The 20115-nt window shown below is 32.3% G+C and overlaps 2 protein-coding genes across 2 annotated transcripts in view; both read left to right on the forward strand.

Moving 5' to 3' along the window:
- LOC126771678 (uncharacterized) overlaps positions 1 to 18216 on the forward strand; it is a 75424-nt gene extending 57208 nt beyond the window's left edge. Inside the window, exons 8-9 of the mRNA XM_050491691.1 lie at positions 16965 to 17098; positions 17436 to 18216. Coding sequence (XP_050347648.1) covers positions 16965 to 17098; positions 17436 to 17665 — 364 coding nt within the window. The 3' untranslated portion in view covers positions 17666 to 18216. The remainder of the gene's footprint in view (positions 1 to 16964; positions 17099 to 17435) is intronic.
- LOC126771694 (uncharacterized) overlaps positions 1 to 20115 on the forward strand; it is a 207146-nt gene that overhangs the window by 20622 nt on the left and 166409 nt on the right. The gene's annotated exons all lie outside the window — the stretch shown is intronic.

A 20115-nucleotide genomic window follows, 5' to 3' on the forward strand; every position in this document is an offset into this window, starting at 1 on the left:
TGTATATAAATTTCAATAAAACGCGAATAATCATTATATTCCGACATGAATAGAGATGAAACTTAACATTAATTTCCAAGTATTATGCATGTAAATAGGTAATAAAGAAAACTCTTAATCTGCGCAACGCATCGGACGGGAGCATGAAATGAGCTCATTTCTATTCCGCGCGCAAACAAATTCATAACTCGCCGAAACTCATAAAATCATCCGCGAAATACACTTTTATTAAACGAAAACAGAGCCATCGCGGTCCGTGCATAAGTTAACATAACATTCCACTGCTTGTTAAAAGATAAATTAGAGCATTCGCGTCCGACGTAGAAATATACTCGCGAACCAATCTCGCGCTCCCCGAGGCGCGCGCGTAATTGCTTAAGAGAAAAATCCAAATGAGAAATGAAAAGGGATTCCCTTTCCAGAGGGAAAATTATATAATTGAATATCTTTTTCGTAAGTATTATGAGGTATAAAATATGATAATTGAGTTTTTGCTTACGGTGAGCGAGACTGAGCGCGCCGAGAGCTTATCGTTTTAGAGCGGAATTCTCTTAGAGAAACATTAAGTTACGCTGAATATCTCTGTATCTGCTAGAAGAAATTCATAACTGTGTTATACCTTATATCTGCCTTTTAATTTGACTTTAGTACTTTATTATAAAATCTTTATTTTACCGCTGGTAACTGTGGCTTTCTGCAGGCCCGTCTGGATACTTATTTCCCAATCATGAATTATTTTACCGCGAAGTGGTAACACTATACATTGCTGTGTTTTGATTTGAAGTATGAGTGAGCCAGTGTCATTACAAAACAAAGGGTAATAATATCTTAGATCACATAGTTGGCGACGCATTGTTGATGAATATTAACCATAAGGTTGCCCATTTTTTCGAACAGCAAAAGAAGTCTTTACTTAATGTTTTCTTGTTTCATAGCATGTATAGATAAATTTAGATATATTTAACTGATCACCTCAATAAATAAAGTAGACGACCTATCTGTCTACATTTCAAAACGATCAAATCGATTTCAATGTGCAAATCCAAATAAAAACCATATAAAAGCGATCGCTTCTCGATAGAAAAATCAAAGTTATTTTTGCTAACAGGATACACTAAGATTCGTAGCGACAATCGGAGGCCATTACTGATAAATAGAGAAACGGAATAAGATTTCCTTGGCGTCTGGCCGGGTCGTTAGCAATCAGCGTATTTGTGGGGTAAACGCGTTACCGTCGCGATCGTTCGTGACTCGCTTTAATATGCCTTTGCCGTCGCGCGACACTAGATAATGTTGCTCTTTGATATTCAATCGTGTCGCATTGATTTACGAGGACAAATCGAATTTTACGGATTTATTTCGACTGTTTTTTGATTTTGATTTTTATTGATATGTAAGCTTTATACAATAGTCAAAAGATAAATACTCTTTCTATGTTTTAACGTGTTTTATTCGATGATGTATTTAATTTAAAAACCACCTTGTTTGATATTATACTTTACTAAAGAATAAAGCATATTTCATATATCGATATCAAATTAAATTATATAGGTATGTAAATAATGTTGTAAGCTTTATAAACTTACAAGATGAAAATACTTTTTTTATTAAAAAAAAATAATGATGACATATTAACAAACCCAAATAAACGTTAGGCATTAACGGCATGCCTAAACTAACATGCCGACCTTAGGGCGTGGCACCCCAAGCGTTTATAAATAGTAGGCATAGCAGGTATCCGACGCGAAATATCCTCCATGAATAATACATTCGAGTCCGCTCAGTAAATGCGTTACGATTTTTCATAATAGCCTCCTTGCTAGGCACGCCTCCGTCGTTATTTATCTGAGTAGTTTATTTTTACGTTGCTACGAGGGAAATTGTCTTGGAAATGACGTTTATACGAGCATAAGCGCTGCAGAATTGCGTAATGTTATTTTGTATAACTGCTGCAAGTGGGGCGAATATTGAAATATGATGTAAGAATTCTTTTGTTATTTGTTTTTTAATTTGTGTTCTTTAACTTTTGTCTTTTAATATCAATATTTATATTTATAATAACGCAGCCGAAATCGCTAATGTAGTGTTGTTTCTAAATTGTTTTAAAGTTACTTTTTAATAATATGTTGTATAACAATATGTATAATTACAAGAATTATTTTGTTACAATATTTTCTAAAGCTACTCTCAAGATTAGATATAATCTCAAAAATATAATTATATTCCAGATTAAGGCCAAAGGCATTAATAAGATTTCACGCATTTATCACCTAGAATCAAAATTGCTTAAACTATTTTTCAAAGACATTGTAGGAACTTATTTTATAAGGAGTCATTATTTTTGCTTTGCTCGTGTTAAAATAACCTTTATAAAAAAGCGTTCAAAAAGTTCGTTTTTGTTATTTTTCATGCATTATATATAAATTGATTTGTATATTATTAACATGCATATATAATTTAATTGACGAGTTATGTAGTAAATTTTCGTTTTGATCTTGTTAATCTCTTATGTCTCTATCTCTAATCTTAATTGCGATGGATATTCTCATGTATATATGAATTAGGCGGTTTTCGTTGAATTTATTTTACCTTTGTAAAAAAACCGAGATGGCCCAGTGGTGAATCTTAACCGATGATCGTGGGTTCAAACCCAGGCAAGCACCACTGAATTTTCATGTGCTTAATTTGTATTTATAATTCATCTCGTGATTAACGGTGAAGGAAAACATCGTGAGGAAACCTGCATGTGTCTAATTTCATTGAAATTCTGCCACATGTGTATTCTACCAACCCGCATTGGAGCAGGGTGGTGGAATAAGCTCCAAACCTTCTCCTCAAAAGGGAGAGGAGGCCTTAGCCCAGCAGTGGGACATTAACAGGCTGTTACTGTTACTGTGTATATATATATATATACATTAATTATATTCTTTCATACTTGTAACATTAAAATTTTATCTGTTCCTTTACAACAGCATTCATCATTCTTAATTAAAACATAACTCAAAAAACAATTAACAAATAAAGTTGATATTATGGTAATGACCCATATCTATTTTTATTCATTCTCGCGAATATAATTCTATTCTCAATACAATAAGGTTCAAATTGTTTAAATCTTCTATTGATGGAAATGACCGAAATACCATTTAATTTGACAGAACCCTTTCCGAGCCACGGTCTTATTAATACAATTTAGCTCATAATTTAGACACGTGTGATGAAGTCACTCATTATTTTAATTTTATATGAGTAAAGTAATTTGCCTGTGTTTGTGTTCACTTAATCTAAAGTAAAGTGTAAAAAAAATATATATATTGCTAAAATATTTTTATTTCCGTATATGGTTTTAATTTAACTTGTATTCGTCCAGTGCTCGAAATTCGATTATATTATTCGTTATTGAAAATTTGAAGGAAACATATATTGACTCTTTTTTCCAATATTTTTTTTATTGTTAAAACTCACTAATAGCTAGCAAACAAAAAAGTTTTGCCTTTGCCTATTTATATATGTATGTGATTTGTTAAGACATATAAAAAAACAGTGTTATTATAGCTAGAACGCAAAAAGACTAAATTCCTTCAAAGTTAATAAAGTAACTAAAGTGGAATATGCTCGTACAAGACTTCAAATATAAAATGTCACGTCACGAAAGTATCATTCGTTCGTTCATTCAAAATCAATGTGACACCTCTACCGTGCCCGCCCCCTCCTAACACTTGAAAATTACACGAGTTGACGCGTACTCATTCACTCGCTCACTTGTTTTTTTTGTCATCGCATCCGTATTCAACGAATTAATTTATGCCTTTTTTACGCAATAACTTTTAATTGGACTTTATTTATCACATTTAATTTTTCTAATTTGATAAGTGAGCGGTGTTTTATTAGAATTTATGAGGCACGCAAGAGATGAAATTATTATATCAATTTATATGTATTATACGAACAAATGTGTACGATTGTTCTAATTGTGAGAATCTGTTGACTTTTTAGGCTCTTTAATCTTTATTAATCTTTTATTTATTAATGATGCGTTCGAGTTAGTGATTTCATTCATCATGGTTTAAAGAAAAGTATTAAATATTTTACTTTTAAGATATGTTTTTATGAAACCTTTTGTTGATAACAAATCATTTTCGTAATTATTATAAGGTGATGATTGATTTAAGGTTTTTAATTGATCAATCATTATTAGCTTTTGACGGATTCAAAGTACGCTAATTAAATATATGCCTATAAATTAGTTAATAATTATTTTTATTAACTAAAGTTTTATATAATTATATTATGATATATTTTTGAATCCAGTGCTTTTGTTTTCAATACATCTAAAATTTATGTCGAAATTCGAACTTAGTATATGTGAAAAGAACTCATCGTAAGTAAGCCTTACCACTTACCTTCACCGCTGCTTATAAACAAAGCGAGCGGGTCGTTTAAATCCGTAAGCAGTTTAAAGTCCGCTGGGAGGAAGGCGCTGCATTAGCTTGGATCGCAAATGTTATTATTATGCCGCGGATTACCGCGGATTGACTGCCAGTCTTGGTCTTATTGACGGCTGCCATTGTTACTTATTTCGTTTTATTTTATTTCACAATAAGTTGGAAAATATATCATTTTTTAAACCACCTACGTGAAGCCGAAGGGAATATTATTCTTACTTTCTCATAATATGTATGTCTCATATGTATTTGTGTTTATAATTCATCTCGTGCTTGACGGTGAAGGAAAACATCACTATGTTTTCCTTGGAAACCTGCATGTGTCTAATTTCATTGAAATTCTACCACATGTGTATTCTACCAACCCGCATTGGAGCAGCGTGGTGGAATAAGCTCCAGACTTGTCCCAGCAGCGGGACATTAACAGACTGTTACTGATATGTATGTCATTTTAAAATGAATGCATCGTTAGATGTATTATGTAACCGTTCTTTATTTTATCAGCTTTTTAATGTACATGCAAATCAATCAAATAAAACAAATGAAAGCTTAGCAAAAAAGTAATGGATTCAGTCTTAACCACTTGGACTATTTTAGTCCTCACTCCAAGTATAAGCTTTACTCTTACTTAAAGGGGTAAAAAAGATATTAATAACTCAAAATCAAGCATTGATATAATATAATATGCAGTGTTGTTAGTGTGAATAATCTATTTAAAAAAAATACGTTATATTAGATTCGATGTTAAATTTTGCTCATAAGTAAATATAAGTAATTTGTCTTGTTTAAATTTCATTTCAGCGTTCTTTAGCAAGGGAAATATATTTAATATAATTTATACGTCAAAACGAAGGCGCAGTGAAATATAACTGAAACATTTTGGTGTTCGTACTCGTCGCAAACACATTACATGATTACGTGCCTAGCGTTTGCGCCACTAGACACTGAAACACGGTGCTTTTATATCCAACGGGACGACTGCGATGCGATTACGATCGTGTTTATAAATTACAATACCTACTCTGTAGTTTCGCCTACGTTAAACGATACTGTTCCATCCGCGTAGGATGTCGTATGTTATATAGTCTACTAGATTTCGCTCGCGGGTTTAGGGACGGGGAGGGGCAGGTATCAGGTATAAAAAAGTAACCTTTGTCCTTCCTTGGGGTTCAAGCTACATAGCGAATTCGGTTCCTTGGTTTAGCCGTGAAAGCGTAGCAAGCAGACAAGTTACTTTCGCATTTATAATATTAGTGTAGATAATCCGTCTCAATAATTGACTAATCTAACGCAAAAAATATTCAATTAAAAAATCTCTTCCATTATATTTAACATAGATTATCATTATTTAGTTACTTTGTCCGCGTTGATAAATCAAGGTCTTGTTTCGAAACAAGAGTCAAGAATTCGGAAGATTGTGTACGTTTTAATAAATGCTTAGAGAAATTTACTGTTCAACGCTTGAAAGAACCTATATGTAATTAATTCGTGAAAGCAACTAACACTTTTCCACAATTTTTTACTTCTACACCGTAGGAGTCAACTGGTACACATTCCGCATCAATGAAGAAGTCATCTAGACTCTACGATGACATATGCGAACCAATATGATGGTAATAACAGACAGATTAATATAAACACCAAATACAAAACGTCTGTGGGAATAAAAATAAAAAAAATGATATATGATTTTAATTTCTTATTTATTTATTTAATCTTAGAAGACAAACAGTTACCACATAAACAAAAATATAGTATCACATTAAAAAAAAATCATACACCAATCAAATCTTCACAAATAATTAAATCAAAAACAATAACAAAAAAATAAAATTAAAGTTTAATTTAAATTTATTATAAATACGAATATCAGATGCAAATAAAGATGAAACGGTTTTATTGTACGAACACTGGAGCTGTATCATATTGTTATTGCTTATTAAAGAATCATAAATATACTGGTGGTAGGGCTTTGTGAAAGCTCGTCTGGGTAGGTACCACCCACTCATCAGATCACCATCACCCCTCTCCGCAAAACAACAGTACTTGATATTGTTGTGATCTGGTTTCAAGGGTAAGTGAGTCAGTGTTATTACAGGCACAAGGGACATAACATCTTAGTACCCGAGGTTGGTGGCACATTGGCAATGTAAGTGATGGTTAACATTTCTTAGAATACCAATGTCTATGGGCATTGTTGACGACTTACCATCAGCGGGCTCCTTTTGCCTAACTAATCAATAGAAAAAAACAAATTACGAATGGAATCAATGACCTCTCTTGCGATAATTCTTAAATATTCCAGAGATATTTGTACGAAACCTTTATGAAAATATTGTAGCATCTCAAAGTTATGAACTTACTCGGAGCTATATAATCTAATATTAAAAAAGAAAGTATAGCAGCACCCGTCACGTAGAGGTCTAACCCCCGGCCGGCGTAATTCCGCAAATGGCTGTAACTCGAGCCAGCGCGGGTTTAAAATTGAAATTTATATGCACGCATTATACATGAGGTGGGACGGTGGATTACAGCGGGCTCAAAGAAAATGATTGTGTGCCCCAGAGACGGGATAGTTGACTGGGATAGTAATGTAGATTACGCAGCGCTGCTTGTTACTGATCGCGAAAAATATAAATACAGAGCTTTTATATTATGTACGTACTATGGATTCAATGTAGGTCCCTATAAATATATGTAACAAAGTTGTCTTGACATACGTTTTTTATATATGAGATTAATATGTAATACTTTCTTATTTAGAAAGGTAAAAAGACTTAAATCTTTGGATTAAATAAGAGAAAACTATGAGACTTTTAAACATCAATAAAGTAGCAATATTTAAATTAATATCAAGCATAAAGCGATTAAAACGTTGTAAGTTATACTTTCGAAAGAAATATTTATTGTAAAATCAAGCTTTTATATCAACTTTGCACTAAAACGAATAATAAGTAGTCGAATTTCAGCTCAATCGGTTGCGCGGAATTATCGTTTTAACATACGTTTTTGTGTAGTACTTTGTATAGAGTAATACTTTAATTGATGTGTTACGGTTTGAAGGGCGAGAGAGGCAGTGTAACTACAGGTACAAGAGTCATGACATCTTTATTGAAGGTTTATGGCACATTGGCGATATATTGAATACCTAATATTTCTTTACTTACCTATTTCTATGGATGGTGGTGACCACTTAGATCATTTGCCCGTTCGCCTACCTATTTTTATAACAAAAATATTGTTTAGCGAAGGATTTGTTAAACATTGATTTCTCTGTTTGTCATTATTGATTAGCAAGAAGAAGACACAGCATAGTATAACACATCACTCGCTTAATAAAGTTTATAAGTAAGGCCGCTAAAACTGATAACCGATTAAGAAATACTAGTAAAAACTAGTATTTTCCTGAAAGCAGAGAAATATGAGTACGTAAATATTAATTTATAAAAAAATGCCTTATTATATAATATAATTTTTACGATAAATAAATAAAAAAATACACAATGCCTAATTAATGAGATAATAATAAATTCAGCTACTAAAGTAATATCAACATTAAATGAAAAAAAATCAAATAATTACTTTGTAAATATTAAAAATATAAAAAGCGGGCGTCTCGTAATTTCGTGAGGGAGAGGCGATTACGGCGATTAAATATGCATTAACGAATTTTTCTCCTTAAAAGCAGAAAAAAATGGCGTAAAGAGAAAATTGGCAATTAGGAGCTTCTCCTACCCTGCCTACCTTTCACTTAAAATTAAATTTTCTCCTTAAAGATGTACATAAAGTGGTGTTGGAACGTTTTAGCTTTCTCTTTGAGTTATTACAGTCACGTGTAAGTGTTTGACTTATTTTTTTTTAGTTTTAACTAATTAAGTTTACACTAAGGGGTTTATTCCATTACGCCAGTCCACTGGTTGAGATATAAGTCATTACAGCCGAAATATTTAGGTATTATGATGTTTTTCTTCAATATCGCGAACGAGATGACATTTATTTGTAACGTTTTTGTAAATAGAAATTAAGAACAGCCCTTGATTCTTGTTCGGTTCTGAACCCGTAAAATACGGTGGTGATGCGCCTATTTCACTATTTTGTTTCTAAGTAATGTTAAACTCGTACAAACTAGTTCTAACTGGTTATTATAGTTTAATAAAAAATTTCTTAGACGAGTATTAGATGCCCGCTTTAGTTAATAATATATTGATAAATAAAAATATATTTTTAATGTTATTAAATATAACCATTCGTTATTTATATCGAATATAAATTAATTAGCCGTAATCTTACAAACGATGATATAAATTTATACACTAATTATGTTCTATGTATGATAAAGCTTAATCAAAACATGCCGCCCTGACGTCACCTTAAAACGAATTCCGTAGTGACTAGCAAAAGCCATGCGCTTTATTCAATTGCACATGAAATTCAGCGTCATGAAATGCCTGACACGGAGCTATGAATAAATGATCAAAATATAGTTGTACCGTAACAGTATACGCGTTCACAAATGAAAATTAATTATGCAACACGATAAATTGACACTAATTTAGCGAAGCGACGCGACAAGGTTCCTGTTTGTTGTATACGCTAAGTGATAATAATATCAAGACTAGGTAAGTGCATTATACGCGTCTCGTTTCACGCTTATATATTTAAAGAAAACTATTACTATATAAAATTAGGTAAAATTTATCTATGTGTTTGTAATTTCGTTTATAAGACGTAACTGTATACGTACGAGTAAATGAAAATTTATTATGCAACACGATAAATTGACGATAATTTAGCGGAGCGAAGCAAAGTGACAAAGTTATTGTTTGTTATCTACGCTAAGTGTTAATAATATCAAGATGGGGCGAGTGCATTACACTTGACTGGTGTATAAACGCGGAACTATCACGTAACTTGTGTAAGCAATATACAACGCGTTGTGACGGATTTTATTTTAAGAGAATAGAAAGTTAAATATCCCACTGCTGGGCTGTGGCTTCTGCTTTAGAGGAGAAGGCTTTGGGTTTGTTCCTTCACGCTCCAATGCGGGTTAGTGGATATATTTTCCACGAGAATTCGATATTAGCTGACTTGCTTGTAATATTTACTTTATTTTTCTGTTTTAACTAAACTCTGCTTTAAGTAAATTTATTTCAAAAATAAAGTATTTAAGCGACAATTTTAAACGAATAAAAGCCATTTTTAAATAATGGCAACATTTAAGACTTCTTTTTTAAGGGTTATCGTGTAAACCAAATAGTATTATTAGTATAGGAAAAGATCTATGGTTGACTTTCACGGGGTTTAAATTGTGTAAAACAAATGACATTTTATTGTTTTCATTTCACAATATAGTCGGGCATCCTGAATTAAGTTACAACAGTGTTTTTAACGAAACCACGTAATGTTTTTCCTTAAGGCAAATATAATACATTAACTAAAATGATAAAATATAAAGAATAAAATAATTGTAACATTAAATTTTACTTGGTGGCAGAACTTTGTGCAACTTCGATTGGACTGGTACCACTCACTTAGATATTCCACCGCCAAACAGCAGTAATTAGTATTGTTGTGTTCCGTAACTACACGCACGCACATCTTAGTTTCCAAGGCTTGTGACGCTCTAGTGACGTAAGAGATGGTTAATATTTGTTACAATGCCAATGTGTATGGGTGATGACGACCATCAGGTAGCATATTTGCCCAATTAAAATAAAAATTAACAGTATATCACTAGAGTAACCTTCTTCTATTTCAGAATTTCACAGACCGTTGTGTGTATAAAGTATACTTAAAACGTTTTTATTGCGAATTGTTTTATAGTATATTATAACAATAATGAGAAAGAGTTTAACGAGCCTTCGTTAAAAGCCATTTTTGTATCTATAAAATGATTTAATCCCAAGGGCTCGCTTCGAATACGTTACTGACTTTTACATTTGTAAAATTACAATATACTTTTGTAATATACTTATCGATATTACATATAATTTATTCATATTACGGTTTTTAAATTGTCGATAATTGAGTTGGGTTTTATTGTTAGTTATATATATCGTCATTGTGTTTGTCTTATTTATTTTAGTTTTGTAGTTTTACCTCTTATAGCTTAATAGAGCCAGGAAGAATATATAGAGTTTCATCGCGGATGAAATAAATGTCTCTCTAGCGCTCTCTTTAGCGCAGACCTAAATTTATTTTGAAGTGAAAGTACATTTTTAAAAAATGATAGTAAAAGCTCGTGATTTAAATTGTGATATTCGATCATGTAATTGATCTACTTCGTTATTGGCTTATTATTGGTTAGTATTGCGTGTAGTTGAAATTCACGCAATTTTTAACTGAAATTTGTATGTCCGAACACCTATGTCGCAATCACATTCGAAACATATTACTTTAACTTTATAATTAATATTACAAGATTGTACGACTGCCTTGACGGTGTAGTGGCTAGATATAAGGCCACAACCCCGAAATCCTGTGGAAAACCCAAGGTCGGGCTAGTAAAAAATATTAGGTTTTTCTATAGAAGATCCTCAGTAGCAGATCGGAGTCTGGAAGCTCGAATTGTGTACACTCATGCATCGGAAAGCACGTAAATCCATGTTTCCTGCGAACAAACTCTTTCCGTCCTATCGGGTTATGAAAGTGAGGGAATAGCGTGAGAAACACAGGTGTGTTTCCGCACACACATGAGGTTGCCGTATTAATAATCAGATAAAACTAATGTTTAACTACCGCATTTTTCATTGTAAAACATAGATAATAAACATTAACAACTCATTATAAAAAGGGTTTTGATATTATTGAGACAAAATTATTTTATGTTTTAAAGTTTATACATAACTAACCTATCAAGCTTCTGCAGACTTCCTGTGTGTGAATACAATTCAATTGTCATGGCTGGCGTCGAGTTACAACCAAGTAGATTATTTTGTTACACTAGTAGTAGTTTACTGGTGGTAGCGCTTTGTGCAAACGTCGTCTGGGTAGGTACCACCCACTCATCAGATATTCTACCGCAAAACAGCATCACTTGGTGTTGTTGTAGTCTGGTTTGAAAGGTGAGTGAGCTAGAGTAATTACAGACACAAGGGAAATAACATCTTAGTTTCCAAGCTTGGTGGCGCATTGGTGATGTAAGCCATGATTAATATTTCTTACAATGCCAATGTCTATGGGCGTTGGTGACCACTTACCATCAGGTGGTCCATATGCTCATCCACCTATTTACACTATAAAAAAAAGATTATGTAAACCAACATAAAAAATTTTTTTTTTCCAATTTTCATAGTCATCGGTCAAAGTTTGTCGAAGTATATCACTCTCAAACAAATACACTAATAACCCTTTTTTTATACATAGGATATAACTAAGTATACAAATTCATATAAGCGTGAAGTCAGTCACACTTTACGCTCGCAGCGTGATAGTTCGGGATGTCCCCTGTGTCGCTATAATCAGTTAATTGCATGAATAATTGAACAATGTTATTTCACCCGACTCTACCTACATATGCTTTATACCAACGAGAAGGGTTCTATATAAGACGGAATTCGTTAATTTCGATACACTATTAATGGTTATATATATATATATATATATATATTGTTATATTAAGAAACAAAAGAATCCATGAGATTTGCTATTACTAATAGGCAATTAAGTGTTAGTTACTTACATATATAACTTTTTTCACAACTAGGTACTACTTTTACACGCTAGAACTTGAAGCTTATAACATTTATGTTGACGTTGTTTTGAGATAAAGATTTATTTTATATATTTAAAAGTATTTATGTTCACTAAAACCACTAATTGTGAACTTTATTATTATTTTCTTTATTAATATTCTTTAATATAAATGCTGCTAGCTTTCTTGTCACCATTACACGCGTTCAGAATTTGTATATTAAGTATTTTTAATTTTGATTTATATATAGAAAATTATTTAAATCTTCAATGTAAAAAAAATCTTATGTAAATAAGATGACGTGACATAATAATGTCAAAACAAGTGACTTATAGAACGATTTGATTACAACGCAATTACATATTAAGCACATTTAATTAACTATTTAATCAAAGACAAACAAACAGTCGCTTCACTCAATTCCTTGGGTGCTTTAATCAAAATTAGTAACGGTATTAAGATAGCATCAATTCTCTTTGTTCCACGCCTTGTATACAATTCGCTAGTTGAATATTCATATTATCAACTCCTCAAGGAGGACAATTTGGGAGACATCTCCCCCTCCAACCAATTAATAGAGGTACGCTTCGTTACACGCGGACAAACTTTGGGATTGACCCTTGCGATGGAATCTCGTGTTTAGGTATTAAAGATGGTGAAGAGAATTATTATACTTCATTTTAATAAATTACATCAGAACCCATTTAAGATTTTAAAATATTAATATAGGATTCGGTGTTTTAGGTGCTTTTATGTCGTGATTACGATAAAAAAGGTCTTATATTTATAATTTCAAATGATTACTGTATTCAAGAAACAATTTGTTTTGCTTATACATATATGCCTAGTATATATCTATTTATTAACTATCGGCCGATTTATACTAATATAAATGCAAAAGTAACTATGTATCTCTGTTCCGCTTTCACAGCTAAATTAACCAATTTTGTATGAAGAAATTTGGTATGAAGTAAGCTCGAATCCCATAGAAGACATAGGCTAGGCTTTTTATACTTAATACCTGACCCAACTCCTGGTGGATCAGGTAACATGCGGCCGAAGCCGATATAATTAGTAATTTATATTTTATGTGACGTCATGTAAAAGATGACACGCAAAAGGACTTAAGCTTGAAACATTTACCTTGACGGAATTTTGATGTATTGAAATATATTTTAAATATAATTTCCTTTGCTATAAATACGTGATAATAAACTCTCTGTGACTGTGTGTTTGTGTGATATATAAAGACAAATGAGGTTAAGATTATTTTAATATTTAACAAAACTTAAAAAATAAATGTAATGGCGGCACAAAATTGTATTCTTTTTAAATTATAACAAAATGTTTTAGCAAAATATATTTCTATAACAGGTAAAAGAAACAACATGTAAAACATTTCTTTCCATTCATTTTTTACAAGTTGCATTAGCTCGTAGCGGAGTCGGATTCTATTATATCGCTCGGGGTACATTCAGAGTGCTAGCGTTTCGCGTGTCAGTGAAAGCGTCTCCGACGTGCGGTGGCCGCGCCCGTGCCATCCATCAATTATTACCATTTGTAATGAACGCAAATCCTTTGATTCCATTGAACGAGTGCCCGGGGGAATTTTATTTGTAAGTTAAAAGCGATAGCGTTGCTTTGCAGCGATGTATTGCTTATTTATTTGTGTAATTGACTCTAATAATGACACGATTAAGAAATAATGAGTATTAACTTATTATGCTCAAGACAAAATAATAATATATAATCCTTTATATAGCCCTTCTCTGGTGGTAGGGCTTTGTGCAAGCTTGTCTGGGTAGGTACCACCCACTCATCAGATATTCTACCGCAAAACAGCAATACTTGATATTGTTGTGTTCCGGTTTGAAGGGTGAGTGAGCCAGTGTAATTACAGGCACAAGGGACATAAAATCTTAGTTCCCAAGGTTGGTGGCGCATTGGCTATAAGCGATGGTTGACATTTCTTAGAATGCCAATGTCTAAGGGCGTTTGGTGACCACTTACCATCAGGTGGCCCATATGCTCGTCCACCTTTTTACTCTATAAAAAAAGCCCTACTGCTCTTGCTGAGCAACGGCCTCTTTCTATTAAACAGAAGATCAATACTCAAACAGTAATAAAAATTATACAAAACAATAATATATCTAAACACTGTTGAAATTGTAGAAAATTTTTAATCAATATTTTTAATGTGAGCTGTAAGGAAAAACTAAAAAATTTGATGATAACGTTAATTCATTCGTTTCATTTGAGTTTTGAGTATTCTATAAACATAAGCTACTATCCTTGTGCAATAGTATGTTCCCGCCACCTCTCGTCAGCCGCGGCCCACGGTCGCGGTACATCAAGTATGCACTAAGGGAATGTCGGAGCGCGCGACACCTCGGCCGTTCATTTCATTGTCTCAATCTGTCCTCTGACGCGATCTACTGTTTTGAATTTTGCACTGATGAACCTCTCTCGTGCCGTTTAGCTTTGATTCTGATTTATTCAACTTGATTTTATACTTTACCTTGCAATGCTCTTAGAATTTATTATTGAATAAATACATTTTCGAAATGCTTCACGGCATTATCAGTATGAGAGCGTTGGGTGCTTTTTGCTATGCTGCTTACATTACGGGTTGTTCGGTAAACGTCCTGCAGAGTTGAATCATAATATTAATGTAAATAACCATATGAAAGTTCTGTGGTTGCATTTATTGGGCTATCATAGTTTTTTTTTCAAATCGCACTTATAAAATGTCATATAAAGTCTAAGCAAACATAACAATTTCTTCAGCTTCATATCATATTATAGATTAATGTAAAATCTCTTTATTGAAATATTGTTTTCAAATTCAATTGTTTCAAAACGAAACTACTAGATATAATAGAGGGGAAAAAATATTTTTTCTTTTATCTATAATCTTTATCAAAGTCTAGTCAAAAATCTTTTTTCAATATGAAAACGTTACACTTATTTATTGATTATCATAAATCTACCAATGAATTTATTTATATAATCTGGCTATATAACGCCAAACAACAAACAAACTTTTCACCATTATACTGTACTATAGATATGAAATATAAATTAATCCATATATTCTATTTAATGCAAATAATTTAATACAATTTAAACTTCTCTTGATATTCACAGTTCAAAGTATCAGTGGTCTTGTAACGACAGGAGTGTATCGTTGATGCAATGAGACGTCAGCTCTTTGATGAACGCAAATCCCCTTCCTCACAGACCGTCCCGAGACCGCAGATTCCGATTACGGTTTTTTATTTACATTTGCGTTTGAAGTACATTCACTTTATTCGATTAAGTTAATAAAAGTTGGAATTGTAAATATGTTTACTGTGAAATAAATTATTTAATACAAGAATATGAAATTCACACTTTACTAATCTAAATTTAAAGCTTAGTAAGACTGAGAAGGTCTACTTCCTACTATATATACTATATATATATATATATATATATATATATATACTAAAACCTACTGGTATAAGTTTTGTGTACATTTGTTTAGAAATTAGGACTAGAAATTTCACTGGTGCTAGAGCTTTGTGCAAGCTCGTCTGGGTAGGTATCCAACACTCATCAGATATTCTACCGCAAAACAGCAGTACTTGGTATTGTTGTGTTCCGGTTTGAAGGGTGAGTGAGCCAGTGTAATTACAGGCACAAGGGACATAACATCTTAGTGCCCAAGGTTGGTAGCGCATTGGTGATGTAAGCGATGGTTAACATTTTTTACAATACCAATGTCTATGGGCGTTGGTGACCACTTACCATCAGGTGGCCCATATGCTCGTCCGCCTTCCAATTTTATAAAAAAAATATTAGTATAGATAGACAACATGCGATTATGGTTACATTCCGTTTCATTTATTTAAAATTGGTATGAAAAGTAACAGATATTAACCAAACCTTACATCGCAAATGCGTCACAAACCTTGGAAACTAGATTGTTATGTTCCTTGTTCCTGTTCACCTATTAAATTGATCACAACAATTAGTATTGCTGTTTGGCGGTAGTATATGTGGCAAGTAGAATTAATAAGACAAGATAATTAAATGGTCAATATCGCATATCACTTTCTGACATTTCACGACTGTTTTCTGCGGTGAGTTAGTTAGCTCCTACAGAATACTTTACTGTACTCGCTACTTCTTGTTATACCTTGAGGTTTTTTTTTAAATAATGATGACACCTTAAATAAATAAAGATACTCGCTTCACAACCAGACCATTCCCTCCGATTATTAGTATGTTTCTTGTTCAGATCTCTAATACGTGATAACTCGTACGATGTATGCGTTTTCCTTAAATTCCTTATTATTTTGAACTTTTAATAGGTATAACTTTGGGTTTTAATAAATTTTATCATATTTTAATTGTTCATAAATAATAGTTTGTGTTCAAAACAATAATAAAATTAATGATGACGATTGAATATAATTGTGTTTATTTTTTTTAACTTATACTACTTAATGTAACGAAAACGACATATTCAGAAGTTTAACTGAGATATACAATTTACGTGAGTGGAATTCCCGCTATAAACTTACTTGTAAATTTCTTATAATATTCAATGCACAATCCTTGTATATATCGTACATATTTTTGAATTTAGATAGGGTTTTTGCTGTTTAAGTTTATCTATATGATTTGTTTCATGGAAAAATTAAATTAACTATTTATTAGAACCGATCGAAACTCGGTCGCCAAAGTACTTACATTAATGTGTTAAATATTTATATATATATATATATATATATATATACACATTTATATGAACATTATCTACAATTGCTATTTGGTTACAGCGGTGCGTTCCGTTCATCTCCGGCGAGCAGTGCTGATGCTCCCGCGCCCCCGCCACCGCTGTTCCTGCCTCCACACCTGTCTCATCTTTCTCAGCACTTGAATCATTTATCGCAGCCATTCTTCCCTTTAAAAGGTAATTATAAACTATAACGCAACACGAAATTAATCGCCAGCACAACTGCCGACACTTCATAAACTACGAATAATTTTATAAATAAAAATCTTGCATCTTAATAATAAATGTAACGAGAAGTCAAAAAAGTTCCTTAACTAAAAATAATTTACTGTTATTCATAGGTACTAATAGTCTAAAGTGATATTATTAACGTGTATGTTTTTCTTTTGTATAATTATATTATTATTTATGTTATTTGTATTTATATCTATTACGAGTATATATTAGTGGAAACTAATACTATTACATAAATAATTAATCAATAGGAATGGATAAATTAATTTCTATATTTCAGGCTGGGGCACTCCTTGTCCGTGCTGTCCTAAAGAGGAAGCGCGGTCGTCCAGCGTTGCTGAGCTCCGACGCAAGGCGCACGAACACTCCGCCGCGTTGCTGCAATCGCTAGCAAATTTCCAATCACGCGCATTTCAGCTGCCGCTACCGTTACCACCACTACCGCTGCCATTGCTGCACGAGCCGCCGTCTACAGCGCCACCACCGGATCCACCGAAGCACTTAGATTAAGTATACCTATTTTGATTTCGAATTGCGATTTGCAGCAGCAAGCTTACTCTGATACTGCACTCTTATATTGAAACTTCAAAGATTCTAAATTTAAAATTTCTGTAATCTGGAGATATGCAGCATATTGTAAAATAATAAGCAATGTATACAATAATGTCGTAGCAAAACATGTGCATTGGCTTTACATATAAATGTTGTTTTGTGGGTGATTTGTTAAACAATGTTGTCATCTTCTATCTAATGTAAAATCAATGATGACAGAAAGAAAGAAATCTGTTTTTAATCATATACCCGTTAAACAACGTTTATAGTAGAGAATAGAGTATAAATTAACAGTATGCATTGCTTTAAAAAAATTCAAATAAAAATAAGTAAGGTAAATGAAAGAAATATGTAAAACGAGCTGGGCGTTATCGTATCGCGTTTTAAGGCTTTGTATACATCCTTGTGACAAAGCGACTGTCAATGCAATATTGGTTTTTATTGTAGTCATCTGTTTTGGTCGTGTTTATAATATTATACGAAAAAAATGTCTTCATTAAAAAATAAATCAGCACAAGATTTAGAATAGATTCATAACTAAACAATTTCATATTGTTAACATTTGTTATAATAGAAAAATAAATAAAAATGTAAATGTAGATATAGCATAGCGGCTAAGATAGCACGTTAAAAACATTAATATTAAGTAAGTTAATTTAATTGGAATCATCGTGAATTCTCTAGTGCCATATTTATAATATTCACGCCATTATAATGTGCCATACTAAGCCATATTACAATAGAAAATTCAATAACGAACTTATATATAACATAGATACATAAGAATATTTGTATTATATACTTCAGTTACCTCACCTAGTCTTGTCAGTATTTTGTTATACGCAGTATTATGAATTCGATGATTTAGAATTAATTAAGGGTGAAATTATTGAGTATTGAAATTAGATTCGGTTAAAGCCTTGAGTGTCATTCTAAAAGACAAAAAATAATCTTAAGCTACCATCGGTTAGGATTGTAGATTCTACCGATAAGAACCGGCAAGAAACTCTTTATCATCAACCATATACAAGCAAATTTTATGTATTTTTTTTTCTTTTTTTTTTTTATAGAATAGGAAGGCGGACGAGCATATGGGCCACCTGATGGTAAGTGGTCACCAACGCTCTTAGACATTGGCATTGTAAGAAATGTCAACCATCGCTTACATATCCAATGCGCCACCAACCTTGGGAACTAAGATTTTATGTCCCTTGTGCCTGTAATTACACTGGCTCACTCACCCTTCAAACTGGAACACAACAATATCAAGTATTGCTGTTTTGCGGTAGAATATCTGATGAGTGGGTGGTACCTACCCAGACGAGCTTGCACAAAGCCCTACCACCAGTAAATATTGTACTGTACTGTACTGTACACTTAGGTAAATGGTTAGCCTTTGCACATTCAATAGTTCAACTCGTTTAAATCTTAAACAAACTCATTGAAAGGACAAAAGAGCAATTTTTTTAAAATTTTTTAAATTACATTTTATGTTTGAAATGGTCTGAGAGCGATGACTATATTCCCAAGGTGTCATCATTATTTAAAAAAAAACTCAAGGTGTAACAAGAAGTAGCGAGTACAGTAAAGTATTCTGTAGGAGCTAACTAACTCACCGCAGAAAACGGTCGTGAAATGTCAGAAAGTGATATGCGACATTGAACATTTAATTATAACATTACAAGAATACACGCATCAAAACCGTTGTCAACATTTCGCGGGTCAGTAATGAAGTTAGTTCTAACAGAATATTCCTACTGACTATGTTCAAAAGCTTAGTCTGTTATTTATTTCGCCAAAAGACGAAATCGCGCGAAACACTTGATACTTTTTAAATTCTAAAACAATAGATTTCTACAAATATTTCACCTTTTTATAATAACACATTCCTTTTTGTTTTGAAATTTCTATTTTTAATGAAACCCCTTTGTGCTTGAGAAGTGTAATATTTCAAGGTCAAATTTTTTTAATGCCTACGTTTCAGTGTATAACGTTTGCGTGAAACGTAAACGTTTCTGAGCCAAAAAGGTTTTGTTACTGTTACTCAACAGTATTAGTTTATTATTTTTAAGATAAGGTTTTTTTTTTTTGTAAATATTTATATTTTACCGAAATCAGTATTTGACCAAAATTGTTGTGAATATTTTTTTATTCGTAGAAATAAAACGTTTTATTGTAAATAATATAATCAGTAATAACAGTTATAATAATCTTTAGATTTAGATACGTTTTAACGTTAAAGGTTCGATCGCTTTGTAAATATTCAGTACGTACAAATATAGTGCTTACGAATTATATTTAATCATTATTATTCTTTACATTATGGGAGTATTATGTATGTATAAAAATAAAAATAAATAAAAATTTAATTCTTAATTTTTTCTTTTGAATTTTCAAAAATATATTTG

Source organism: Nymphalis io, chromosome 11, assembly GCF_905147045.1.
Source record: "Nymphalis io chromosome 11, ilAglIoxx1.1, whole genome shotgun sequence".
Lineage (NCBI taxonomy): Eukaryota > Metazoa > Arthropoda > Insecta > Lepidoptera > Nymphalidae > Nymphalis > Nymphalis io.